The sequence below is a fragment of the Rousettus aegyptiacus genome, unplaced genomic scaffold, assembly GCF_014176215.1.
Source record: "Rousettus aegyptiacus isolate mRouAeg1 unplaced genomic scaffold, mRouAeg1.p scaffold_m13_p_1, whole genome shotgun sequence".
In the NCBI taxonomy this organism is placed as follows: Eukaryota; Metazoa; Chordata; class Mammalia; order Chiroptera; family Pteropodidae; genus Rousettus; species Rousettus aegyptiacus.
Window position 1 is genome coordinate 2,892,738 of NW_023416284.1, and position 26,808 is coordinate 2,919,545.

General features: G+C 62.2%; 1 protein-coding gene across 3 annotated transcripts in view; it reads right to left on the reverse strand.

Annotated features, from left to right (window-relative positions):
• Positions 1-26,808, reverse strand: part of CHD5 (chromodomain helicase DNA binding protein 5) — a 57,206-nt gene that overhangs the window by 7,392 nt on the left and 23,006 nt on the right. For 2 of the 3 annotated variants that reach the window (XM_036227970.1, XM_036227972.1), the window contains 25 exons: positions 25,510-25,641; positions 25,292-25,424; positions 23,971-24,162; positions 23,609-23,809; positions 20,874-21,011; positions 20,670-20,791; positions 19,698-19,871; positions 19,149-19,290; positions 17,886-18,017; positions 15,476-15,593; positions 14,135-14,259; positions 12,952-13,183; positions 12,690-12,800; positions 12,312-12,484; positions 11,549-11,723; positions 11,015-11,107; positions 10,735-10,823; positions 10,333-10,466; positions 9,737-9,881; positions 9,200-9,359; positions 7,444-7,523; positions 7,084-7,216; positions 1,827-1,916; positions 1,083-1,220; positions 706-814 (listed from right to left, as the gene is read on the reverse strand). In XM_036227970.1, the coding sequence (XP_036083863.1) occupies positions 706-814; positions 1,083-1,220; positions 1,827-1,916; positions 7,084-7,216; positions 7,444-7,523; positions 9,200-9,359; positions 9,737-9,881; positions 10,333-10,466; positions 10,735-10,823; positions 11,015-11,107; positions 11,549-11,723; positions 12,312-12,484; positions 12,690-12,800; positions 12,952-13,183; positions 14,135-14,259; positions 15,476-15,593; positions 17,886-18,017; positions 19,149-19,290; positions 19,698-19,871; positions 20,670-20,791; positions 20,874-21,011; positions 23,609-23,809; positions 23,971-24,162; positions 25,292-25,424; positions 25,510-25,641 (3,471 nt within the window). The remainder of the gene's footprint in view (positions 1-705; positions 815-1,082; positions 1,221-1,826; positions 1,917-7,083; positions 7,217-7,443; positions 7,524-9,199; positions 9,360-9,736; positions 9,882-10,332; positions 10,467-10,734; positions 10,824-11,014; positions 11,108-11,548; positions 11,724-12,311; positions 12,485-12,689; positions 12,801-12,951; positions 13,184-14,134; positions 14,260-15,475; positions 15,594-17,885; positions 18,018-19,148; positions 19,291-19,697; positions 19,872-20,669; positions 20,792-20,873; positions 21,012-23,608; positions 23,810-23,970; positions 24,163-25,291; positions 25,425-25,509; positions 25,642-26,808) is intronic. The other variant, XM_016165322.2, reaches the window with a different exon arrangement.

Below are 26,808 nucleotides of genomic sequence, written 5' to 3' on the forward strand. Positions count from 1 at the left end.
TGCTCAAATGCCACCTTCCCTGACCATCCCACTGGAAATGCAGCCCCACCCCCAAAGGTCCCTTCTCCCTGCCCCCGCTCTATCACACCCATCGAACCCCACACTTTGCTAACTTAGGGCGTCGGCCGCCTATCCTCCGTAGAACGTGAGCTCCAAGGCGGCAGGGGTTTGGGGCTGTTCTGTTTGTTCGCAGCTGCACCCTCCATGCCTGGCACATGGCAGGTGATCAATAAGGACTGAACTGAAGATTGAATGAGTGACTGAATGAATGGATGGATGGATGAATGAATGAATGAATGAAAGCCGTTGTGAACAGTGAAGCACTCTTCAGGTGTCATTAAAGGGAGGTGTCATTATGTAGGAGTTGGGAGCATTGGTTGGGGAGTCAGATGGATGGGTTGTGACATTTTAGCTGTGTGTCCTGGGCAAGTCACTTGGCCTCTCTGAGCATGTTTCTTCCTCTGTATAATAGAGGAGGAGTGGTGTCCCTCTTGGAAAGCTGCTGTGAGGTTAGAGTGAGTATTGAGGGTAAAGGGACGAGCCTCTACTATGGTCACCATCACCATCATCATCAACAGGAACGGGTCTTGGCACCTGGTCAGGAGCACTGGCTCCTGGCTCCTCATCCCACAGGCCCACATCCCTCCCCGAGGGCCACAGAGGAACACGCCAGGGTCCTGCCCAGCCTGGGTTGGCCAAGGATACGTCACGATGCCCGCCAGCAGCCAGTAGTCATGGCGCCGGTGCCAGATGTCGTAGATTTTCCCCGAGGACACAGCAGCACGTTCCTCATTCTGCCACAGTGTGTGCAGCTCTAGGAAGTCAGCCAGCGGGAGCAGAATGAGGCGCCTCCCCAGTCCCTAGGCGGGCCCAGGAAAGCCTCTCTCTCACTACCTACCATCTTCCCACCCCTGGAGGGTCAGTGTTCCAGTGTTACTAGGAAAAGGTACACAATGAACTCTCGTCAACCATTCACACTTTAGTATAAAATAACCACCAGCCCAGATTCCAAGGACCCACACTAACAGGAAGCCTGTGACACCAACCACCGCAGGTCTCTGCCTGTCGCCCTCCTCCAATACCTGTGAAGCCACCATCTGCAATGTTGAACATGAATTTGAACTTCCCACTCTTGTCTTCCTTCTTCCCCTCTTCGTCTTCCTCTTTGTCTCCATTTTGCTGTGTTTCAATGGGCTCCTTCTCCTCCGCTTTGGTGTCATCTGTGGGAAGACGGACCCACATTCATTTATGCATCTGAAAGGCACCGCCGAGGGGCCCCTCTCGGCAAGCTCTGGGGACCCAGAGGCGAGGGGAAACACATCTCCCCATCCTCCGGGGATGTTAAGCAGACAAACCAGCAGCCCCCTCGCTCCACCCGGGCAGGCGGGGCTGGCTCCCGGCCCAGGTGCCCCTTGCGCACCAAGCCAGGGGCCCTGGGGACGAGGGGAGAGCACCGTGAGAAGCGTGGCTTATGTTTAAGGAAGGCAGAGCCGCTTTAGGAGTCTGAGCAGAGAGCGGCTGCTCCAGAACATTCCAGGGCCCAGAAGCACATGAGGCTTCCAGCTGCGCCCCAAATGCTCCGGGCGAAGCTCGACAGCCAGCTCTCCTTCCTCCCGGTGGTGGCCAGGCCGCAGGAGGGGTCAGGAGGGAGGAAGGGGTTCTGTCCCCTGAAGGACTAGCGAGTCCAGGTCCCCACCCACCAGCTCCAATTGGAGCTTAGGGCCGAGGGAATGGTGCCCAGGAGGCTGCGGGAGGCCCAACGTGGCCCAGGTGGCGCCCCCAAGAGACAAAGGACACAGGACAGAGCACACGCGAGAGCCCCAAACCTGGCCTGAAGTCGCCGTCATCCCCTCTGCCGTGAATCAAGCTTAGCTCCAGCTTGTCCAGAATCTTCTCCTTCTCAGGAAGCGCTTCCTCTGCACGACAAAGGGTGTGCATGGGGGTGGGCAGGGGAGCCTGGGCTGGTGGCTTTCCAGCTCCGCTTTAGCCACGCACAAAACCCTAGCCACCACTTCGCTCAAGAGTCCAACAGGTGCCACCAAGGAGAGCTCCTCTGGGGAGGCAGGGCGGGGGCACAGGCACCCCCACCCGCCCGCCATCGGCTCACCCTTCCCCTTTCGTCCCCGGCCTAGCTGCACCCTTCCCATCAAAGCCCCCAAGGCACAGACTTGAAATCCTCCCAACCCCGCGAAAACCCCAAGTTGTGGCAACGCGGTAGGCCTTCGTTAGCACAAAACCCCTCTTACGAATACCGGAAATGTCAGGCAAACCTTCGCCCTGCACGACGCAAGCGCGAGCTCCCAGGAAGAAAAGGAAACGTTTTGTCAGGTGCCATAAACGAAGGGAAAGTAAAAGCTCGAGAAGCATAAGCCGGCAGCAGGTCAGGGATCGGGCAGGTCTCAACACACAGACAGGCGGGATGAGGCCTCCATCCCCAGGGACGCAGAGAACTGGAATTAAACCGTCACCTCCAGCCACTGAGCCCTCTGCGGAAGACGGGAAATTCCTTGCGCGGGCCCCCGGCCACACTCACGAAGCACGGCTCCTGCGTGAAACCTGGGGGTGCTACGTGCCCGGCGAGGGCTCCAAACCCAACGCGAAGCCCGTGTCCACCCCCGCAGAGGGAGTGCCGAGAGACAGACTGGCCCCGGCCCAGCGACACCACCAGTGAGAACGCTGTGCCCTGGGCCTCCGGAAATGGGGAAGGCGGGGACACTCCCGTGACCCGGGTGACATGGGATCCCGCAGACAAAAACCAACCCGACGAAGACGCACCCAACCAAAACTTAGAAAACAATTATCCACCCACCAGAGAAACAGGAAGAGAATCCACAGGAAAAGACGAGGCGGAAAAAAAGGAAATTAGAAAAAGCCATATAAAACTTGTAGAAATGAAACATACAATCATTAACACTCTAAACACTTTCATTACAGATTTCTAAGTTGTCCTCCAAGCCACCCTGGCCCTGGAGACGAGCCTCACACAGTCCTCAAGACTGGATATGCTGGGTGCTACCCCCTGGGTGAGTCACACAATGGGGCACAGGTGACCTGAAAAGAGGACTCTTATCCAGATGGCCCTGACCTCATCACACCGGCCCTTTAAAAGCAGAATTTTTTCAGGCTGGTCACAGAGAAGGACATCAGCTATTCAAAGCATGAAGGGGGTTGGGTGTACCACTCCCGGCTTAAAGATGGAGTGGACCCACAGCAAGAACGTGGCAGCTTCTAGGTGCAGAGAACAGCCCCCGGTGACAGCCAGCAAGGAGACGAGACCGCAGTCCTCCGACCCCAAGGAGCTGAGGTCAGCCGACAAGAGGAGTGGACATGGAGATGGATATCCCCAGCCTCCAGACGAGAACTTGATTTCAGTCTCGTGAGACCCTGAGCAGAGAGCCCAGCCACCCCGTGCTAGGATTCTGGCCCACAGAATCACGAACCAATACGCGGGTGTGGCTTTACGCCGCTAAGGTGGCAATAATTTGTCCGGCAGCCATAGAGAATACCACAGATGAGTGGGTTAAGAGCAGCTGGACCAAGAAAGCGAAACCTGAAGCTAGACGGGACGATGCCTCAAGGAGCCTTGCGGAGGGAGAGGGAACGTGCAAGGCGTGAAAGACACGTCGGCCCGACTTTCGCTAACCTTTTCGCTAACCTTGCGCTCGCTTCGTTTCCTCGCTGCCTCTGGAGTCCGCCGTCAAACGAGACACGCTCCGTTTACGGCTGGCCGCCTGTCGCCCCCGCCGGAATCCCACCCCCACGGGAAGGCGCCGCTCGCCTGGCTGTGTGTCCTCGGTGCCTTGGACAGCCCCCGACACGCGGCAGGCCTGCGACACGCGTGTGCGGGGCGAATGCACACGCACACGCGACGAGTGACAGGGTCGCCGGGGAGCGACGCGGAGCGAAGACGGCGTGTCGAGAGGGAACGACTGTGACGGAGACGGACGAACGGCGGAGAATCCCGGCTGCAGGCGCGGGAAGCAAAACCTCCGCTTATGCGCGCGCGCCTGGCACCCGAGAGGGACGCGCCGTCCGACAAGGAACCTTCCCGCGCTAGGAAAGGCAGCTTTCCCGCGCGGCGACGGCCCGAGGGGCGGCCCTTCCCCGCGGCCCGAGGGAGGCCAGGAGACAAAGCGGCCACACTTCCAGAGGGACAGGGAGAACCCCAGCCCACCTCGAATCCGAACCACGTCCAGGAGTAAAGCGAACACGACACCCGATTAGCCATCACGGGAATGTGCCGAAAGCACCAGTCAGGGGTGTACGTCGGGCCGGCGAACGGAGCCGCGAAGAACAAGCGCGCGATCGTCAAACTGCTCAGCGCATGGGAGGGTCTGAACGAGGACTAAAGAGTCGGAGATAAGCATGACGACACATGTAGAGGATGAAATCAAACCGAAACTAAAGCGCTGGGCAACGGCTCAGGGAAGGAGGAGCGACACTGGCTTAGAGCCGAACCTGCTACAGCTCTTACTACGTTCAGGACACACGCGGAGAAGTTGGAAGGCTACGACGGAACTGGCCATAAGCTTCCCAAAAGACTCGAGGAGGAAAGGAACATATAAAGAAAACTTAAAATTTAATCAATCCAAGAGATGGCAGCCAAGGAGGAAAAGAACCGAAGGCAAGGGTAATACAAAACAGAAAACGAGGCAGTAGGAATTCATCCGAACGGCTAGCTGTCGTTACAATAAATGTAAAGAGATTAAACTCGACAGCTAAAAGGTAGAGATTCTAAGATGAAGTTTAAAATAAAACATATGCTGTTCACAAGTGATAGACCTAAAGCATTATTACACAGATAAACTATAAAGGAATGGAAGAAAACACGTGCGAATCATACCTCTGATGAGATACACGTATCTATGAAGAACTAGCACAACTCAGTAACAAAAAGGCAAACAGTCCGATAAGGATCTGAAAAGACTTGTTCCCGATAAAGATATACGAATGGCCCATAAACACATTAAAAGATACTCAACATCTTCATGCATACGGGAAATACAAACCAAAACCACGTGAGACCCTTCTCGCCCACTAGGATGCCCGTCGTCAAGAAGACCGATGCCATCGAGCAGGGGCGGGGTGTGGAGGAAGTGGGCCCCTCGCACAACGTTGGTGGGACCGTCACACGGTGCGGCTGCTACAGAAAACGCCTGGCAGTTGCTCAAAGTACCAAGCACGGCGTTACCGCACGAGCCGGCAATTCCGCTCCCAGGTACACGCCCAGGAGCACTAAACCCTACGTCCGCTCAAAAACGTGCACACAAACGGATACGGTAGCTGAGAACTAGAAACCACCCGGACGGCGTCGACGGGCGGACGGGCGAGCGGAAGGCGGGGTGCGCGCGCACCGGGGCACGGCTCCGCCACGACGAGAAATGCAGCGCTGATTCGAGCGGCGTCCCCCGCGCCACGACGCCTCGAAGCGTCGAGTCGAAGAGGCCGGACACACGAGGGCACGCGCTTTACGCTTCCATTTACGCAGAACGTCCAGGATAGGCACATCCACAGAGGCAGAACGCAGACTGGTGTTCGCCGGGGCTGGCGGCAGAAGCCGTGGAGAGTGATGGGCGTGGGGTTTCTCTCTGGACTGAGGAAAATGTTCTAAAATTATTTGTGCGGATGGTGGCACAACTCTGCGCACACACTAAAGACAGCTGGATGGTGCACTTTAAACAGGTGAACTGCCCGGCGTGTGAGCTGCAGCAGAACAAAGCTGATACACATGCACACGATTGCTACCATGAGCCTAAATACGCCTTCAAGTAAAAAGTATCAGCAGGGATGAGAAAGTCATTACACAATAATTACAGTCGCACTTCATCAGGAAAATGTAAAAATCCTGAACCAATATGCACCTGACAACCTAGACCCTAACAGCATGAAGCAAAATCTGGCCTTATAAGGAGAAAGAGACGAATCCACAATCACACTGAGAGATTTTAATACGAATCTCTCGGACCCGACTGACCAAAGCAAACCAAAAACGAGGAAGTGTATAAAAAATTCGAACGTAATCAACAAGCATTATCTAATGGTCTAACGCACAGCTGCAGAAACGTACTCCCAGGAATTAGGGAACACATGTTCTGTGTTTATTCCTAACAAAAAACCTTTTAATACAGGAATCGACATGTGAACATTATATTAGGTGGTAAAATTAAGGTTACAAATATAAGATAAGTATCAAATACCATACTTCTGGGTTAATGGAAAACTTAACGAATGTGACAGTCAGGCTGGCGCCCTGGTTGAGAGAAATGGGCAGGTGTCGAACAGGTGCACCAAGGTTTAACAGTTCACGTAATCCTTGGCCCTTCAGAGAAACTACAGGTGGAGAATGAATATCTGGCCAATATTCCTATAATGTGGTTTCAGCCCACGAGTGATCATTCTGCTCACGTGTTTAAAATCACTGCACTTGCTCTGAGCACTGGAAACTAGATTCGGAGTATGTTGTGCTCAGCAAGCTAACGATACTGACTCCCTTACATTCAAAAGAACAGATGTTCTCCGCGAGCACACGTGAGCATCGCAAAGTCTGACCACGTTGAGCCAGAAAGCCAGTTCCGACAACGTCGCATAGAAACAACATCACACAGACCCACGTTTTCAGACCGCGGTGCAAACCGAGTTTAGAGATCGCTGATGAAAAAGGAGCCCACGAACCCCAACCTCCGGTGCCGGGAAAAGTGGGAGCTCGCGTGCAGAGCCCCGAGCCCCTGCCTCTCCCCGCACCCGGGGCCTGCTGGGGCAGGCGGGCAGCCACATCGCGTGCAGAGCCCCGAGCCCCTGCCTCTCCCCGCACCCGGGGCCCGCTGGGGCAGGCGGGCAGCCACATCGCGTGCAGAGCCCCGAGCCCCTGCCTCTCCCCGCACCCGGGGCCTGCTGGGGCAGGCGGGCAGCCACATCGCGTGCAGAGCCCCGAGCCCCTGCCTCTCCCCGCACCCGGGGCCTGCTGGGGCAGGCGGGCAGCCACACGCAGCCCAGCACTCGGCCAGGGAGGCGGAGTGACGCACGGCCTGGCCGCCCGCCTCGGACCCGGGGGCGCACTGGGGTGGGTGGCCGAGGAAGCCGCACCTTTCAGCAGCTGCTCCGGGGAGGGCTGGGCCTTCTCCGTCTCCTCTGGTCGCTCCTCCCGGGCCCTCTCCTTGCCCTCCGAGCTCTCGCGCTTGTCCTCGCCCTCCACTCTGTCCAGGGCAGTCGGTAGGGCCTACGGAGGACGGGCTGGGGGAGCTGCCGAGCCTGGGGCCTCCGCAGGAGGGCGGGGGCCAGGCTGGGCTGGGAACCCGGTCTCCTGGCTCCCAGCCTGCCCCCCCGACCCCAGACCCAGAGGCCCAAACTTGGAGCCAGAAGAAGTCCTGGGAAGGGCCTGAGACGAACCCACACCCAACCCCCACCCCGCATCCACCGGGACTCAGCTACCGGCGGCTTCCATACCTGGACGTCTGGGGGTTTCTTTGGCTTCTGCACCCCCAGCTCCTTCTCATCCATGTAGCCCAGCTGGGCTTCCATTTTGTCTAAAAGGCCAAGGGGAGGAGGTGAGGCAGGCGGGCACAGGGAGGGGGCAGGAGGCGGACGGCAGAGAAGACACGTAGGGTCCGGCCTTCGGGAAGCTCCGCCTGGGCCAGGCACCCCTAGGAGACGGACGGGACCCCCGGGGAGCCAGAAAGCCCACCACAGACCCACGATGTGGGGGTCCTTGGAGGACCTTGGGCCCAGGGAGGCCAAAACCAGGGGCCGACAGGGCTGGGCTGCACATCAAGGGGACCCGCCCCACCCACCGGAAGCAGGGAAGAGAGGTGGCTGGAGGCCTGGACAGGGAGCCGGGCTTCTGGGGAGCCCTGTCAGACGGGCTAACTGGCCCTGCGCCTCCTCCATGCCAAGTCAATTCTCAACTGACTGCCACGTGCTGGTGGCCCAGGGGCTCCAAGTGCCCTGGGGGTGGGCACTATCCCATCTCCATCACGAATGAGAAAACAGGGCTCATGGGGTGAGCCACCTGCCCAAGGTCACACAGCACCAGGAAGCAAAGCCAGGAGTGTACGCCTCCAGAGAGCACACTGTGCTCAGAAGCAGGATGTCCTCGGAGTCGCCATGCCTCTCAGGGCCTCCCCGGTCACCTGGGGACAGGTAGGTCTGTCCCAGGCCTGAGAGGTAGGTCCCACTGAGCAGATGCTTTGCCCAGGTAAATACATGGATCACCGAAAAGATGCTCAGGAACAAATACCCCATTAAAGACAGGCAAAGGATCTGATAAGCTCCTTCCCCAAAGAGAAACAATGGTTCACTGGTTTCATCTTCAGAAAAATATGCAAACCCAAACCACAGTGAGAGCCACCACCCACCCTTAAGCAAAAAGTCAGATGACAAATGCTGGCAAAGACGCGGAGAAACCAGAACCCTCACATGCTGCCTGCGAGACAGTAAAAAGATGTGGTCACTATGAAAGTCAGGGCAGTGGTTCCTGAGAAAGGCATGTCACGTGACCCAGCAATTCCACTCTGAGCTGCATACCCACGTGAGAAAAACACACACGTCCACATAAAAACGTGAGCACAAATGTTCATAGCAACGTCATTCACAGCAGTCAGAAAGGAGAAACCACCCAAAATCCATCGGCTGGCATATGGATTCACAAAAAGTGCTCGCGCTGCTCAAGGGAGTATTACTCGGCCATGAAAAAGGAACGCGGCACTGACACAGGCTAGGACACAGGCGGACCGTGAAAACACGATGCCAAGTAAAAGCAGCCAGTCACAAAAGGTTGCACAATGTACGACTCCATTTACACCAAATGTCCGGAAGAGACAGCTCCATAGACACCTAAAGCGATCAGTGGCTGCCCGGGGCTGGGGTCTGGGGAGCAGGAACGGGGAGTGACTGCTGATGGGTACGTGTGTCTTCTGGAGGCGATGAAGACGTTCTGGGGTTAGACAGAGGTGACAGCTGCACACCCCTGCGAATACTCCAAAAACTACCGAACAGTACACTTATCAAGACTCATCGCTGTGGGACGTGAATTATACCTCAAAGCTGTCATTAAAAAGAGAAACTCTCAGGAGAGTGACGCATCTGCAGGAAGCAGCTTCGGGGAGAGGCTATCCTCTGTGGGGCGTGCAGAGGCCCTGGGGTCTCCCGGAGCCTTGCCACACCCCATGACCCAGGCGCCACCCCCGCCCGTCTGAGCCCAGACCTGGCAGGCCCAGCGGGGCGGGCAGCAAGTGAGCGGGGCTGGCAGGTACAGGCGTGGTGGGGTCCGAGGAGACGGCCTCGCCCGGCTTCTTGCCCTCGGGCCCCTCGGGGATCAGGTCTGGGGTGCTGTACTTCCCGTTGACGTGCTCAAACTCCTGAACCTGGGGCCGGCGGGAGGGAAGGGTGGTCATGGTTCAGACGTAAGGGCCTCGGAGCTGCCATCGGGACTGGGGGCATCCCACACCTCTGCCCGAGGCTGGCCAAGCCAGACGCGCTCCCGCCCACAACCCACATTCCAGACCCCACCACAGAGTCCCGCTGTCCTCTGCCCTGTGACATGCCATCCTGGCACCCAGACCCCCCGAACTCCCCACCCAGAGAGGCATTCTGGGCTGGTCCCTCCAGCCTGGCTCGGACCCCAGGCCGCCGTGTGCTCTGGGCCAGGCACTTGCCCTTGGCCCACTGACGCGCACCCCAGAAGCGCACCGGGGCCGTGGGCGACCCGCAGGAAGGGCCCGGCGGAGGCTGATGCACCCACCTTCTTCCGCACCAGCGACATGACGCCGATGCGCGTGAGCACGTGCTGCCTCGACAGACCCTCGCGGGGCACGCCGTCCGCAAAGGTCTCCGCGCCGTCAGCCCCCGGCTCACACAGGTGCCGCATGAAGAGGGACACATAGGCTCTGGGGTGGGGGGGACTGGGGCTCAGGGAGTGGGGGGCCAGCAAGGACCCCCTGCGAGGGCTGGCAGGACCCCCAGGGCCCTCCTGGCTGGAAACGTCCTCCATCGCCTGCCTCCCAAGCAGGCCTGCTGCACCGAGCCCCCAAAGGAGGGCGGTGGGGTGGGAGGTAGGGGTGCTCCCCTGGCAGAGGAGCCTCTTAGGACAGCCCCCCCAACCCCGGGCAACCCAGACCTTTCCGCCCCATCACCACCAGCCGCTCTGGCAGAGGTGGCCGTCAGCACTTTCTGCAAATCAGCCCTGCCCAGGCCTGGAGCCCAGCCACCCAAGACCACACGGCGGAGAATTCTCCAGACGCCCTCAGCCCGGTGGGAGCAGAAACGCTGCCCGTGGCGCGGGTCCCCCCACTCCGCGGTGGGCGGCCACCGCCTGGGCCGCCGCCTCGGCCCCTTTACCTGAACTCCTTCTCGCTCTTCCCGCGGAGGTCCCGCACCAGCCAGTGGGAGCTGAAGGCGTCCTGGGGGGGCATGCCCCAGCGCATGATGGCGTTGAGGAAGGCCTTCCGCTGGCGCGCGTTGAAGCCCAGCACCTGGGCAGGGCGGGGAGCGGGCTGGGGCCGGCGGCAGGGACGGGGCGCGGAGGAGGCCGGGGCGGGGCCGGCGGGTGCCCCCCACTGGGGCAGGGCGTCCCGAGTCTGTCCCAGCCCCACCTCGCCCTGGCGCGCGGCCCGGGCGGGCCCCAGCCCTCCTGCCCCCCGCCTGTGCTCCGCACCCCGGGGGCGAGCTCTTTGTCCTGAGAGGGGAGCCGATACACCAAGGGACCGGGAATGGGAACGTGGGGGTGCAGCTGGGCCCCACCTCGATATTGCCACCAACGCGCGCAAGAAGAGGTGGCAGGGGCTTGTCCCTGTCGCTCTTGAGCTGTCTCCTGGACTGTCGCCGACCACCTGGGGGAAGTCCCACCACGGCCTCTCAGAGGGGCCCAGAGCACCCTGACCCCACCCCGCCCACCAACTCACCCAGGACAGTGAGCCCGCTCAGGGAGACCTCCACAGCTGCCCTCCCACCTGTCCTGACCGCCCGGGGGTACCCCAACTGGCCTCCGCACCCCCCTAGGGTCGCCAGCGCTGACACTCACTCTGCCCTTCCGGTCTTTCCTCAAAGTCCTCATCTTCATCCTCGGAGCCAATGGAATATTCCGACTGGTTGTCCGAGAGCTCGTCCTGCCACTCTGGGGGGCCCGGCAGAGGGGCGCAGAGTGAGCTGTGCCAGCGGAAGCCCATCCCGAGGCCCCCACACTCTGGGCCACGCCGAGGCCCTGCAGACCCGCCCGGTCACGGCGACCACGAAAGCGGCCACCACCCACTTCTCCCCACGAGCTCCCTTAGTAACCCCAGCGACCCGGCACAGTTCGCTAACACTTCAGACTACAGCATCCGTGTTTCTCAGACGTGGACACTGAGGCTCGCCCAAGGTCACACCACCAGCAATGAGGTCACGGGACCACTCACTGCCCACCTCGTCCCCCCAAACGCCCGGCCCCAGGGACCGCCCACAAGGCCCCCCTTTCTCCAGGAAGCCCTCCCCGCTGCCTCCCGGCCCCTGCTCTCGCCCAGGGGGCTCCCTGTGGGGCTGCGGGCACCCGGCCCGGCCCTCCCGAGCCGGGGCGCACCCTGGTCCTCCTGCGACGCGTCGTTGTAGTTGACTTGCTTGCGGATGCGCTTGCCCTTGCCCAGGTTCCGGGCCAGGTCCTCCTGCTGCTGCTCGTAGTGGTGCCGGAGCAGCTTCTCCCAGTAGTCAGGGTCCACGTTCTCCTCCTGCTTGATGATCTCCCGCTCCACCTCCTCCTGCAGACACAGCGCCACGGGTCCAGTGAGGGCAGGGCCCGCGGCTGGGCGACCAGCAGACGCCGGAGGAGGCCCCCAGGGAGGCCTCATGCTGCCCCCACCGCGCCTTACCTTCTCAGGCTCAAGGTGCACTGAAAGGCCTACCGGGAAGCCTCCCCTGCTCACCCAGGGCCGGCTGGCCCTCCTCTTCCTGCCCCCATCACATCCACTTGTTCATTTTCTCCCTAAGTATTTCCTGTCCTCGTGCCAGGCACTGAGGTACAGCGTGGCATAAGCCCCACCCCGGCCCTCGGGGGCTCCCCGCTTCAAAAACACCACCAGCACGCAGGCCAAGGAGCACCCAGGGTCTGCATGGAGGCCAGTGGGAGCCGAGGAGGCCACGGAGGGGTCCCCCGAGAGAGAGTCAGGAGCTGGCCTTTGGGGGGCTTGCCCGGCGGCGGCGGCGCAGCGAGCAGGTGCGAGCAGGTGCGGAGGGTGGAGGAGGGGGCGGTCCAGGCGGCCCGGAGCGGGGGGCGCGGGCGGGAGCGCGAGGGGCCGGAAGTGGGGGCGGGGCCGGCGCAGCGGCTGCGCATGCGCGGACCGGCTTACCACGCCGTCCTCCTCGCGCACCACGTACTGCGCCACCTTGAAGGAGCTCAGGTACTCGTTCATGTTCTGCAGCTCCGTATCGTCCGTGGCGTCCTGGTTCCGGTCCAGCAGCTTGGAGATGGCCGCATCGTCGTAGTGGATCACGCTGCTGTCCTCCACGTCCTTGTTGTCACCTGGGGACAGACGGGGAGCCCGGTTGGGCCGCGGAGCTCCGCTGACCACGGTGCCCCCCGGGGTCCCGCCGGCGCTGCGGCAGAGCAGCAGGGTGACCGGCGCCCACCGCAGTCCCCGAGCACACACGCGGGCAGACCCCCTTCCCCTCCGGGAGCAGCCCCCCAGGCACAGGACGAGCTGGGGCTGGGCCAGGCCGGCCCCTACCTGGCGGGGTGCTGCCGTGCTTCTTCTTCACGCCGGCAGCCAGGGCTCCCCCTCTGGAGGACTGGACATCGGGGATGGGAGTGATGGGCCTCTGGCCCTGGGACATCATGCCTGCAGGGCAGAGGCGGAGGGGCTGCAGGGCTCCGGGCAGCACCCACACTGGCCAGGAGCCCGGGTGGCGCAGAGGGGAGAGGGGCCAGGCTGGGGCCGGCCGGGGACAGGCGCATCTCAAGCGGCCCCGCCCCGGGCCCCAGACACCCACCCTCCACGTCATCCTTGAAGAGCTCCTCCGTGCCGAACTTGAGGATGTCGTCCAGCTCCTGCTTGGTCATGGAGCCCGACTTGGAGCCGAGGCCGGGCCGCACCACCAGGTGGGTGAGCATCATCTTGCGCTTGGCCACCTGTGTGATGCGCTCCTCCACGGAGGCGCGCGTCACGAAGCGGTAGATCATCACCTTCTTGTTCTGCCCGATGCGGTGGGCTCGGCTGAAGGCCTGGGGGGACCTGCAGCTCAGCACCCAATGCTCAACCGGTCGGGGGGTGGCATGCAAGTGTGCTCGTGAGGTGTTGGGCGCGGGAAGGGCCACGTGACTCTGCGTGGAGGTGCGCACGCACCAGGGTGGCCGTGCTCACTTCCGGACTGCGTGTGGTCTCGGGTGGGCTTAGGTCCCTGTGCAGGTGGGTCTAAGCGTGCCTCCAGGCATGCAGGGTGCCGGCTGTCACGCAGCCACGTGGGGCCCTCATGGTGGGCGTGAGCCAAGAGTGGGACCGCGAGCCCCCGTGTCGGAGACACACGGCCGCCCTGCAAGGGCAGCGAGGCCCGGAGGCGGCCCAGTGTGACATGAGGACCACCTGAGGCTCCGTGCATCGCCTCGCTGCATGACATGGGTCTGAGTGACCACGCCCGTGTCGGGGACGGTGCACAGGTGCACACGCCTGCACAGGAGACGCCCGCGTGTGTGTGTGCCCCCGAGAGCTGAAGCACTCGGTGTGTGTGTGGCTCTGCTCCCATGCCCCTAGCCCCCAACCCGCCCGCCCTTCCTTACCCCTCCTCCTCCTCCTCCTCTCCCCAGCCTCCAACAGGCCTTGTCCCCCCCCCCCATTCTGTTCTCCTTGTCCCCTCCCAAACTGGCCCCCTCTGGGTCACCAGACTGACTCCCTCATCTGGCCTTCCTCCATGGCCTTGGTCCTGAGGGTGAGGGGACAGACTCCCGGTTGCTGTGTGTCCTTGGGCACATCCCCTGCCCTCTCTGGGCCTTTTCCTCCTCCGAAAAGTGAGGAGTTGGAGAGGTGGACAAAGCCTCCAGGAGCCTCCCCAGGTCCCTTTTGGGGCTGAGAGCCCACAGGGCTGGCCCGGGAGGCGAGCCCCTGAGACAGCCACGGGAAGGCCCACAAAACCAGGGCCGCCGAGACACCCACAAGGGGCTCGGCGTCGGGCCACCGACCTGGATGTCATTGTGCGGGTTCCAGTCCGAGTCGTAGATGATGACCGTGTCCGCCGTGGCCAGGTTGATGCCCAGGCCGCCCGCCCGGGTCGAGAGGAGGAAGCAGAACTGCTGGGCCCCAGGGGCTGGGAAAGAGAGGTGAGCACCGGGCGCTGAGTGGGCGCGAGTCCAGAGCCGGGGGGTGGGCGCGGGGGCACGGCAGACGGGGCAGAGACCGCGGGGAAGCGGCGGTGGCCACACCTGCACTCGGAGGACCCGGAGGAGGACCAGGGCCCAGGGTGGGGATGGCAGCCCCCCGAGCCCCCGCTGTGCTCTGAGCCCTGACCCAACGGAAGGAGCTAGAATGAGAAGGAGCTAGAATGAGAAGCCCAGACGCAGCCCGAGCTGCAAACGGTCAGCCAGTCTGGGCGGGGCCCCTGGCGAGGCCCTGGAGTGCCTTGTCCTCCGTGCCCTCCAGCGCCCCCGGCCCAGGGTGCTGTCGGGGCGGCCAAGACCACTCGGGGTCACAGCTCCGGGCCCGGGCCACCCGCAGGCATCCTGACTGGGTCTCAGGGCCATCGTGCCCTTCGTTAAGTGACCCTGGGCTGACCACAGCACCCACTGTGGCTGCAGAGTTTCCCCAGCTCCCCGGTGCTTGAGCCGCCCGGGCTTCCACGCGTGGCCGGGGCCACGCCTACAGGCACTGCACTCGTTCCCCGTCCGACACGAGTGGCGACAGGAATCGCTGCTCGGGACGTTTGGGCGGTGGCCCCGGCCCTGTTCCGAGGGTGGAAGCCGGGAATGGGCACAAGCCCCAGGGGAAGCGAGCCCACGGGCACTTGTGACAAACTCAACAGTGAAGAGGCACCGTTGGGCTGAGGATTCCCCGACTCCATGCGCCTCCTTCACCGTGAGCTCCCTCCCTGGCCTCTCCGCCCTCACCTCTCCCCAGGGAGGCTCGAGCGGACCGGCGTGTGTGTGCACGTGCGTGTGGCCTCGCCCCTTCCCCTCGGCCCTCTGGGACGCAGCCCACGTGCCGCGTGCGCTCAGCTCCGTCCGCACTGCTTGTAACTGGTGGTTTATCTGGTGTCAGTATGAGGAGCGCGCAGGCGCCGGCCAGCCTCCTGGGCACCAGCTTCATTTATAACACAGGCGACACTCTCCTCCCCTCTGCCTCTCTCCTGTCTGCTTCCCAGCTCCAAGCAGGTGTTACCCACCGCGCCCCTTAGCGCCTGGGCGGGCCCCCAGAAGCTCCCGTGGAGGGAATTCCTTTTGGTATAAAACTACGGGGCGGCCGTTAGGACGGAAGGACTGGCGGGCTGCACGGGGCCCCAGGCGAGAGCCCCCGGGCAGGGCGGGTACCGTTGAATCTGTCGATCGCCTCCTGCCGGAGGCCTCCGGTGATGCCGCCATCGATCCGCTCGTACTTGTAACCCTCGTACTCCAGGAAGTCCTCCAGGAGGTCCAGCATCTTGGTCATCTGCAAGGGACAGGATTTGCCTGAGGAGCTGCCAAAGGCAAGGACCCCACAAGGACCGCATGACAGCTGGGGGAGGACAGAGCAGCCTGCTGAGCGGGGAGACGGGGGAACCCCAGGCAGAGCTGACAAAGGCTCTCTGGGAGGGAACAGTCTCCAGCCTCGAACCCCAGAGCCACTCACTCCATCCCCCGCAGCCAACCTGAGCCTGAGCCCCTCTGCTCTCCCCTCACAGAACAAAGTCCCAGCTCCCACCACTTGGCATTCAGGCTGGCAGGACTCGGTGCCCAGTCCACCTGGGCTTCATTCCCCAATGCTTTCTATCCCCAACCATCCCGAATGACCTGGACTCTCTTTCTGGAATGCCAACCTCCCCTTACTGCCTAGAGAACTCAAACAGCACCTCCTCCGTGCAGTCTTCCCTGACTTCACTCCCCGCTATGAGAGGAGAAAGGCAACCCCTCCTGAGCTCCCACAACCCTGTGTATTTCCCTTCACTCCCAAAATAGTTTCGCTGGGTGTGAAACTCTCGGTTGCCGCTGTCCCACGGCCCGCTGGCGATTCCGCAAGGGTCTCCTGCCAGCTGCTGTTGCTGACGAGAAGGCTGAGGACAGTGACCGTCAGCCCCACGCAGGCGGCCGGTCTGAAGTGCTGCGGCTTCGCTGCGGCACGTCCGGGGGCGCGTCTGCGTCACTGCGGCACGTCCGGGGGCGCGTCTGCGTCACTGCGGCACGTCCGGGGGCGCGTCTGCGTCACTGCGGCACGTCCGGGGGCGCGTCTGCGTCACTGCGGCACGTCCAGGGGTGCGTCTGCTCATATTTATGTTTCCCCGGCGTGGTACTCCGGACCGCACTTCAGATCTGCGCGCTCGGGTCTTCCCCGGGTCCACAAACTCGCACCGAATCCGGCTGCTTCGTCATTTCCCGCTTCTCCTGCGACCCCCGTCGGAAGGCTGTCGGGGCCGCTCGAGGCGCCCGCCGCGCTCCTTCGTCTCTCCCTGCTGCAGCCGGGCGGGCGGGGCTTCCCGGTGCCGTGTTCCCACGCACCCGCGCGCTCTCCGACAGGGCCAAGACTTTGTCCAGTCTGTTGAAATGTTCTGTTTCACTTCCACACGTTTCCCTAGACAATTATTCTTGTTTCATTTCCTTCTGCTCGTGCTTGATCGAATTCTTCGTTTACAGGTGTTCCTCTGTTACTCTGAGGATCCGAAACACGATTACGTAAAGTCTTTCCCAGGCTTTTCTGTTCTATTTTTTCTGTGGGTCTTACTTACTGCTCTGTCGGATATCTTAGCATTCAGCCTTAACGTGAGCTTTGGACGGGAGGTTCCACCTGTAACGTTCCCTCTGTGCGCATTTCCTGGGCTCGTGCAGTTCCTCCCGCTCGGTCCCTGGAGGCCTCAGGCCAGAATCACGTCTTGTGTTCCAGAGGGGCTGGAGGACTGTGGATCCCATCTCCGGGCCAGCCGAGGGTCCCAGCCTTGGCCAGCTTCCCCCAGACCCCGCGGCCTGCTGCAGCCCCCAGTGGCAGTGGCTATTCCCAGTGTACTTTGCGCACAGAGAAGCCACATCCCCCAGCCTCTGGCTTTGAGCAATGGCTTGGCCCCACTCTAAGGGAGCACTGTTGGCACCCGGACCCTACCGGACCACCACTGTGACCTACGTCGCAGAGCTGACCACAGGGTCACATAACTGACTCCCACATAGACGACGAGTGTCTGGGGGACAGGGACCTGCCCCTGGTGCCTAGCACAGATCCTGATGAACCACAGACACTACTAAGGGACGAAGGAACCGTGAATACACAAACACATAAAGCCCCAAGGCTGGACAGCCTGGCCTCTGACCCCCTAAAATGCAATGCTAAAAGTGCGACTTCAAGATCGGGCTGGAGAGAGGGCCCCTTGGTGCTGCCCCCACCTCGGGGCTCCCTCCCGACCTCACCCCAGAGCCCAGTGTTCATGAGAAGCCAGGCTGCAGGGGCGAGGGGTGGGGGCTATCGACCCAGCCAGGACACGATGGTGGGCCCTGCACATTCCAGGAGCACCCCAGGAGGAAGGTGGGTGGTCTCTATAACCCACGTGCTGAGTGCCTCAAGCCTGGCACCCAGCCAGCTTTCCTGGGCCGCGTCACGCCAGGGCACAGAGGAATGGCCTGAACGCAGCCCACGTGGGGACGGCATCGGCCCCGAGGGGCGGCCAGCAGGCTGTACCCTCGGCTGGCAGGGGCGGAAGGCCCCCTGCGGGCTGCGGAGTCGGGGCGGGGGGGGCCAGGCAGCCATCCGGGGGCAGCTCACCTGGGAGAAGATCAGCACACGGTGCCCTTCATCTCGCAGTTTCTTGAGCATCTTCTGCAGCAGCATGAGCTTCCCTGACGACTTGACCAGGGAGCTGCCATCGTAGGAGCCATTGGGCAAGACGGGGGCCTCCTGCAGACATGGCAGAAGATGGGCGCGCACTCCCCTCTCTGGCTCTGCACCAGAGAGGCCCCCAGGGGCAGACAAGACGAGCCCAGCGGTGGGCTGAGCCCCAAGCACACACCCGGGTCAGGCCAGGCTCAGCAAGGGCCCAGCACCACGGCCGCACGCTGGGCTCAGACCCGCCAGCCCCACCCTCTGTGGCCCTGCTGCCGGCACCCCAAGACCAGAGACATCAGTGAACGATGGTGACAGCTAAGCCGGCCTTCCCAGCAGGCGTAGGGCCCGGTCTCTGCGGTCACCGCACGGTGCGCCAGGCAGGGCTAAACCCTGAAGCCCAGCGGGGCAGAACGTCGATCAGAAGGCCTCTGCCACGCCGGGGTCGTGAGGGCAATCTGCAGCCACCACGGCATGGCCTCCCACTCCTGACTCTGCGCTGGCCTTTTTGTTGGGGGCCGGGAATAGACTGTGGGCGCTTAAATCAGAACCAGAAAAGCGACAATGGCCAGGGTTTCCTGAGAGCTGACATGCTGGGCTCCTCGTGAGGGCACTTGACGTTAACCATCTCGTCTGGTCCCCCTCTTCCAGGTAGATGCTGTCATTGTCTCATTTTATAAACAAAAAACTGAGGCTCAGAGTGGATCACTAACTTTCTTGAGACCGCAGGGCACGAGCCAGACGTCCGGGGCCCACCCAGGCCTTCCCCAATCCCTTGGTGGCCAAGTGCAGCCAGGTCGGCCCTCAGAACCCTGGCCTGGGGGGGACCTTGGAGTGACCCAAGGCCCCCCATTACTTCGTGAGTTACAAGGAAGAGCCAAGGGAAGGAGAGGACCTGCCTGAGCAGTGAGCAGAAACAGGTTTTCAGAAACTGACACATCACCCCCAGGTCCCCGTACTCAGGAAGTACTGGGGCTGAGGACCTGAGCACCTGCCACAGTGGCCAGGGACACCACGGCGGCCAGAGACACCATGATGGCCCTGGGAAACCTCCCGCTGCAGCCGTAAGCCCCTCCCACAGCAGCCATAAGCCCCTCCCACAGCAAACAGGGAACCTCTCACAGAAGCCGTAAGCCCCTCCCATGGCGGCCAGCCGGCTCCTCCCACAGCGGACAGGGAGCCTCCCGCAGAAGCCAGGGCACCCACCACGGCAGCCACCGGGAAGAGGTAGGGATGATTGCAGCACTTCTTCAGGTCCATCATGATGTTCAGCAGCGACACCTGGTTCCCGCCGCCCTTGGAGTTCAGTGCCTCAAAGTTCCGCGTGAGGATGAACTTGTAGTACTTCCTGCAGCAGGGCACCGAGGGGAGCCAGCTGCACGCACACGGGCTGCACCAGCCTCCCAGGGGGCACTCTCTTCAGGGGTGCTGGGGGCTGGCGGCCAAGCACCCACACACAGAGCGATCGGGGGAGCCCCAAGGCCTGGAGTCACCCAGCAAGTGGCCAGGGACACTGTGAGAACTCACGCAGCCCCCGACCCTGCTCGCCGAAATCGGCCTCGAGAGGGAAGCGGGTACAGGAGGTGAGTCAAGAACTCGGCAAGGCTGAAGGACCCTCCCCCCAACCCTGGGAAGCAGCCCAGGAAGGCGAGGTGGGGGCCCTTTGGGGGAGGGCGGCTGTGGAGGCAAGCCAGGGGGAGATGGAGGAGGCGGCCCCAGGGCAGGCCCCACCCCCCACGGCCAAGCCCCGCTCACTTCTGCATCTGACTCAGCTCCACACGGACGATCAGCTCGGTCTTGGCCGGCATGTTCTTGAACACGTCCGCCTTGAGCCGCCTCAGCATGTGGGGCCCCAGCAGATCATGCAGCTTCTTGATCTGGTCTTCTTTGGAGATGTCGGCAAACTCTTCCAGGAAGCCCTCCAGGTTGCTACGAAAAAAGAGTTGGGATGAGAGTCAGAAGCAGGGGACCGAAACAGGCCAAAGCCCCTCTGCCAGGACAGGCAGGATTAGGGCGAGCAAGCAGGCCGGCCCGGCCCTGCCGCCTGACGGGGGGTCACAGGGCAGGCCGGCCGGCTGGTGGCCAGGGGCGCCGGCCCTGCCCTCGGTGTCCCCTCGGTCCCCATCCGTGCCTGTGTCACCCACCCACCACAGCCCCCCCAGCCACTGAGGACACCTTCCCGTCCGCAAGGCTGTCCTGGACGTGAGCTCTGACACGCCCACCCATGCTAGGCTGACGAGGCCCAGAGTGCGCACCGATCCACATCCCCTGGTTCTGAACTCGGCCCCCGCCACCCCAAACCCCCCCATTCTGAACAGGAAAATGGAGAGGCGGGTGAAGACAAGGAGGCCGGGTAAGGATTCCCCGCCGACCCGCGCGCCTTTGCTCCCCGTCTCCGCCCCGCATCCCCCGCCCCCCCTCTCCCTTCGCTGCTGCCACGGGGTCACTTTAGGTCTTTATGGAGGAAGAGCAGTGAGCCAGGGACAGGGACGGGAACCCTGGTCTTGTGGAGCAGAGCCAAGAAAACAATCGGAATGTTCCCCAGCACTGAGCAGGCGGCGCGCCCCCAAACGGGCTGCTCGTGGTGGGCACCGCTAACGCTCCCACTTTACTGGTGGGAAACCCAGGCCCAGCGCGCACCCCTGGAGCTGCACGCAGACACGGCTTCCTGGCTGCCCCCCCGCCCCGGCCCCGCCGGCCACCCCACCCCCCGCCGCCCTGGCTCACTTGAAACGCTCTGGAGTCAAGAAGTTGAGGAGGTGGAACAGCTCCTCCAGGTTGTTCTGAAGGGGGGTCCCCGTCAGCAGCAGCTTGTAATCAATCTTGTAGCTGTTCAGGACCCTAAAGAACTTAGGGAAGGAGACGGGGCCATCAGGGGCTCGGTGGCCGGCCCACCCCGGGTGGCTCGGGGCCCAGGTCAGCGCCGCCTACCTTGGACTGATTGTTCTTGAGGCGATGGGCCTCGTCCACCACCAGGCAGGCCCACTCGATGGAGCCCAGGATGGCTTGGTCGATGGTGATGAGCTCGTAGGACGTGAGCAGGACGTGGAATTTGATCTGCACTTCTTTCTGGAGGGAGAGAGTGGTGTCTGGGGCAGAGCCGGGGGGCAGGCGGGTCGAGCCGCCCAGAGGCGGAGGTGAGGAGGAGTGGACAGGAGCCTCCAGGCTCCAGGGAACCCCCGGGACTGAGAGGAAGACACCGGCCAACAAGTGGAGGGTTGAGCCGAGGCCCGGAGCGCTGACGGTCCCCGGGACAGAGGTGGCACTGGGAACGGAGCACTGCCATCACTGCGCGGACCGCGAGAGCCGCCGCGTGCAGAAGGAGCTGCGCGAACAGGCCGCGGCCTCGCGACGCGCATCCCACCCTCACGAGCCACGCCCACTACATGGCCATCGTCCCCCTGTGCCGCTCCCCGGGGTCTCGGGCTGGATAACTTTCCCCAGGTCCCCAAGGCCAACAAATGACAGAGCCAGGATGTGAACAGAGAAGGGGGCCCCACACTTGGGGCTTAATGCTGTGCAGTCGCCGACTTCAAATTCTTAGTTATGCTCTTGTTGAATTAAGTTGTTTTGTAAGACAAGGCCCGTGGGACAGTGGGATGTGTGCTGGGGGCTTGGAGCCCGGGCTCACGCGAAGTCCCACAACCTGAAAGGGTTCTCGGCCACCTGCTCCCTCCTCTGCCCGGGGAACACCGCGGCCTGCAGCAGGGGCTGGCCACAGGCATGGGGGGTGGGGAAGTCACCCCGTGAGTACCCCAGTAAATGGCAAATAAAAAATACCACAGCGGGTCAACACACAGCCCGCAGAAGAAAGGAGAGCCGTTTCCTGCATTTTCGTTCTGTGCTGAGCCTCACAGGACGTGGCCCGTCCTGGCCAAGCCACGCCGGCCCTCCCAGCGACCCTGCAGGCAGGGGTCAGGGACGGGCAGGGGGAAGCCTCGGCACACGCTTTGCCTGTGGACGGTGCCTGGGTGTGCACCCGGCCCCAGACTTTTGAGCCAGACCTTGGTCAGGTTAACGAACCGCCCCGAGCCTGTCCTCCGACCTGTAAAAAGGGAGCAACGCTGTCTCCAGGAGGAACGGCGTGAGAACAGCGGAGCCCACGCTGCTCCTCAAAGCATCGCATGTAGAACGAGCCTGGACTAGGGGCCAGGCCCAAAGGAAGTGAAAAGCAGGGACCGTTCACACCCACGTTCACGGGATCATTCACAACCGCCAAAAGGCGGAAACGACCCAAAAATCCACAGGCAGATGGACAGACAGATGGACAACAGAATATCATCCAGCCTAAAAAAGGAAGGACAGCCTGACACAGGCTACGACACAGACGGACCTCGAGGACGCAGTGAAACAAGCCAGTCACAAAGGACAACTACCGTCTGACCCCACTCATGCGAGGTACTCAGACTAGTCAAATGCACAGAGACCGGAGGCAGAGGAGGCTGCCCGGGGGCAGGGAAGCGGGGGGCGGGGGGGGGCAGGGTTTGGTTTTTCAGGATCAAGGGGTTCTGGACACGGACGGGCGGTGGTCATGGCTGCACAACAGCGCAAATGTACTTAAGGCCTGAACCGTACACCTAGGAACGGTTAAGATGGTAAATTTTATGTTTATCTACATTTCGCTGCAATTTTTAAAAATAAATAAAAGAGCTGAGTCTGCGGAGCAGCCAGCCTCTCACAGGACCCTGGCAAGAGCTCAGGGGAAGTTCCCTCTGTGACTGACTGGCCCACGGGCCCGTCCACCTGCGGTCACCTCTGGGATCACGAAGTCACCCCCTCATCAGCAAACAGTCACCGAGCGTCTCCTGGGGCCACGACTGCTCTGAGCCAATGGAGAAACCGAGGTGAGCGGCCTGGGGAGGCCGGGCGATCACGGCCACGGCCACCGCCGGCACCTACAGGACCTGCCACAGCCAGGCGCTGTCCCGGGTGCTTCTTGAAGTGTGGTTCAGGGACCAGAAGTGTCTGGGACTTTGTCACAAGTACAGTCTCAGGCCCCACCCCCGAGCTGGCGTGAGTTGGGGGGCCCTCCCAGGGCTTATGGTCACCCCTCTACAGCTCAGTGTGGCAAGTCTCCCATCTCGTCTCCTGAGAAGACTCCGAGGCACAGAGTGACTCGCCAGAGGTGACGCAGCTGGTGCCCAGGGGTGATTCGTGTCCCCCCAAAATTCATGTCTACCCAGAACCTCGGAATGGGGCCTTTCTTGGGGCTACGGTCCTTGCAGGTGTTATTAGTTGAGGTCACACCAGACCAGAGTGAGCCCTAAATCCAACGACGGGCGTCCTTATGGCACGGACGCAAAGGGGAAATGCCCGTGTGGCGGTCGAGGCAGAGACAGAGCGAGGCATCTGCAAGCCAAGGAGAGCCGGTAGCCCCCAGACGCTGGAAGAGGCAGGAAGGACCCTCCCGGCCCTCAGAAGGCACGACGCTGCTGCCCCCTCGACGGCAGACTTCGGGCCTCCGGAGCTGGGGAGCGTGAGTTTCTGCCGCTCTCCACCTCGGGCCTGTGCTGCGCTGTTGTGGCAGCCCCCAGGGCGCTGCGGACGGAGCCGGTAACGGCCTGCGAGAACCCCTCCGCCAGCCCTGGCCTGCTCGGCCACCAGAGCACAGGAACCGGGGTGCGGGGGCCCTGCCGGGGTCCTCCCGGGGGACGAGGGGCGCTCACCTTCATGCGGAACACCTTCTTCCCGCTGCGGACAGCATTGTCCTCAAAGGAGAACTCATTCTCCCGGATCACGGAGCGGCTCTCCTTGTCCCCCGTGTAGGTGACCACGTAGAAGTCGGGCGCCCACATCTCGAACTCGCGCTCCCAGTTGATGATGGTGGACAGGGGCGCGCTGACCAGGTAGGGCCCCTTGGAGTGGCCCTGGAGAGGGAGACGAGGCCAGCTTGGCCGCCCAGGGCCGGCGCCGGCCGCCCCGCCCCGCCCCGCCCGGCCGCCCCGCCCCGCCCCGCCCGGCCCCGCCCCGCCCCGCCGGCCCCGCCCCGCCCAGCCCCGCCCAGCCGGCCCCGCCCGCCCGCCCGCACCTCCTTGTACAGGGAGTACAGGAAGACGATGGTCTGCACCGTCTTGCCCAGCCCCATCTCGTCGGCCAGGATGGTGTCGGTGCCCTGGGCCCAGGAGAAGCGCAGCCAGTTGAGGCCCTCCAGCTGGTAGGGGTGCAGCGTGCCGCCCGTGGCGTCGATGTACCACGGCTGCTTGTCGAACTTGACGGTGGGCTGCGGAGCACGCGGACGTGAGACGCACGCGCGCGGATCCTGGGCCGCCGGAGCCCGCCCTTCCGTCTGCACGGGCCGCTCCTGCTGCCCGCGACGCTCCCGCCGCTCCTTTCCTGCCTGCGACCGCACTCACCTGTCAGCGCTCAGCCCGAATGCCTCTTCCTCCAGGACGCCCTCCCGGACTCCCACCCTGGCTCAGGCGTTCCCATTGCGTCCGCCCGCGGCCGCCCCATACTTCTCCCATCTGGGCGGTTTCCCAAGCGTGAGACTCTCTGGCTTTAAGGCCAGGTCGCGGTCTCTACACTGGTCCTGCTCCACACCCAGGGCATGAGGGCACCCGTTGCCGCTGAGGCGAGCCTACAGTGCTGCACCCGCTTGATCCAGAACATCGCCCACCCCGCCTCTTTTACCCTGTGGCTCAAGGCCACCTCCCCCATGAAGTCCCCTTGACGTACCAGACCCATTCACCTTCCCTGGCGCCCCACAGTCCCAGGACAAACGTTCTGTGTGTATCTACCATGGGTCTCTGGGAGATGGGCACTTCTCAAATCCAGGGCCCTTGTGTCCCCAGAGCCACCCCAGGGCCAGGTGCTGGCAGACATCCCAGAAGGTTTTGCTAAATGAGTAAGTCAACCTTCTACTCTCTGATAGTCCAAAACTCCCAGGGGCAAACTGGGGGTCCCCTCCCAGAGAACAGATAAGAATGACGTGTGATTTGCATATCAGCTGTGGCACCCCTGAAGTTAGAGACACTTTTTGATTTAAACACTGGGAATTAGCTCATCTAAAGTGATGTAAATTCACAAGCTGATTCAGACTACTTGCCCCCTGGCTTGTGCATGGATAATCTAAGTTTCAACTCACACAGGAAACCAAGACCTTGAGCCCCCAAGGGCTGGGGAGTGAGGCTGAGGGACCTAGACCCCAGGGTGTGAGGTCTCCCCTGCAGGGAGGGGCTGGGTCTTATCATCCTGTCCCATGGGGTCCCAGGCATTAGTGAGTGGTCTGAACTGCAGGGCCCCGGGCATGGCTCTGTGCGTACAGGTCACTACGGCCCAAGCTAGAGTCCCCTGGAGAACACGACCTGCTCCACTGCCCAGCCAAGGGCGGCGGGCCTTGCTGACCTTACCCCGCTGCCCCCTCCCCCGCTCACATCCACGACAGGCGTGTCCGGCGGCTTCTCCTGTTTGTCGTCCTTGAGCTTCTTGCCCTTCTTGATCAGCCTCTTAGGCAGCCGGGCATCTTCTCCCAGCATCAGCTCCCTGGAAAGAGCATGAGATGCAGGTGGGCACAGCTCGGGCTGTAGAAGACCAGAGCCCCGGGGCGGGGCCCGGGCCGGCGGCCCACCTGTGGCCCCAGTAGGCTTGCTTCAGGTTGTCATAGTAGGGGATGTCAATGTCGTCAATCTCCCAGGTGCACTGGTCGTAGGGCAGGTCTTTCCACTTGATCAGGTAGTGCACGTCCCCCTTTTTGTCGAAGCTGCAACACAGGAGACAGGTGGCCAAGGAGGGCGGGTCACTTGGGCAGCAGCCGCAGTTGAGAGTCCAGGAAAGGCACCTTGCAGGATGCAAGCCTCCTGCTCCCACTGCTGCCTGGGACCCTAGCCCCAGGTGGGAGCACGGCAGGAGGACAGGCACTCCGGCTACTCCAGCGAGGGGAGGCAGCTTGCCCCAGGCCACACGGCCAGTGAGGAGGAGGGCGGGGGTGGCAGAGAGGCCGCATCCTCGGCTGCACCCCGAGTCCCATTCGCTCGTGGCGTCTGGACAAGGAAATCCTGAATTTCTGAATTGGGCAGTTCTCTCCCCCGACCAGGGGTCTCTGTTCTCTAACTTAAAAGTCGAGCATCGCGGTCCACGGCCTGACTCCACAAAGAAGACAAGGATGTGATCCCTACAGGTGGCATGCCCTCTTTTAGAGTTCCCTGGGGACGCAGGGACCTAATGACCAAGCCGGCAACACAGAAGGATACTCCAAAGAAGTACCATGGCCTTCGGCTTGATTCAAGCCCCTGGGGAGGGGGCCTCGGGGCCTCTCACCCAACCTGAGTTGATCGGGACCCCAAGCCAGGAAGCGCTAGGGGCCAGACAATGCTGCGAACCTAGGTGGTGGTGACTAGCCTGGAGGCCGTTAAGAGAAAGATAAACCCCAAGTCACCATGGAAACTGATGGATTTGTCTCCATAAATAACTGTTACTCAGACCTCGTTTGGGTAAAAAATTTAGGGGAAATGCACCTGTCATGCTTCTGAGACAGAGAGTAAGACTACGACTTACATTTCAACTTTTGACAAAGGTAAACAACTGTGAGTCAGTCCAAGGGGGGCTCAGGTTCCCATGGGAACTGACCCCTTTCTAGGGGTCATTCTCAGCGAGGGCTGTTCACCTGCTCCCGCCCCCTCTGAGGAAAGGCCCAGGCCACAGTAGCTGGCGCCGGCCTGCTCCCTTTGCCCCACGACAGCCCCGCAGGGTTCTCTCGCTATTCCATTTGATGTGACAAACACCAAAGCCCTGAGCCCAGAAAGCAGGAGCCGGAACCGGAATCCGAGTGGGTGGCTCCGGTTTGTAACCTCCGCGCTACCCGGCGGCCGCCTCCCAAGAAGCCTGTGGTCTGCCGGATCCCACGTAAGTCCCTCCGAGGCAGTACCCA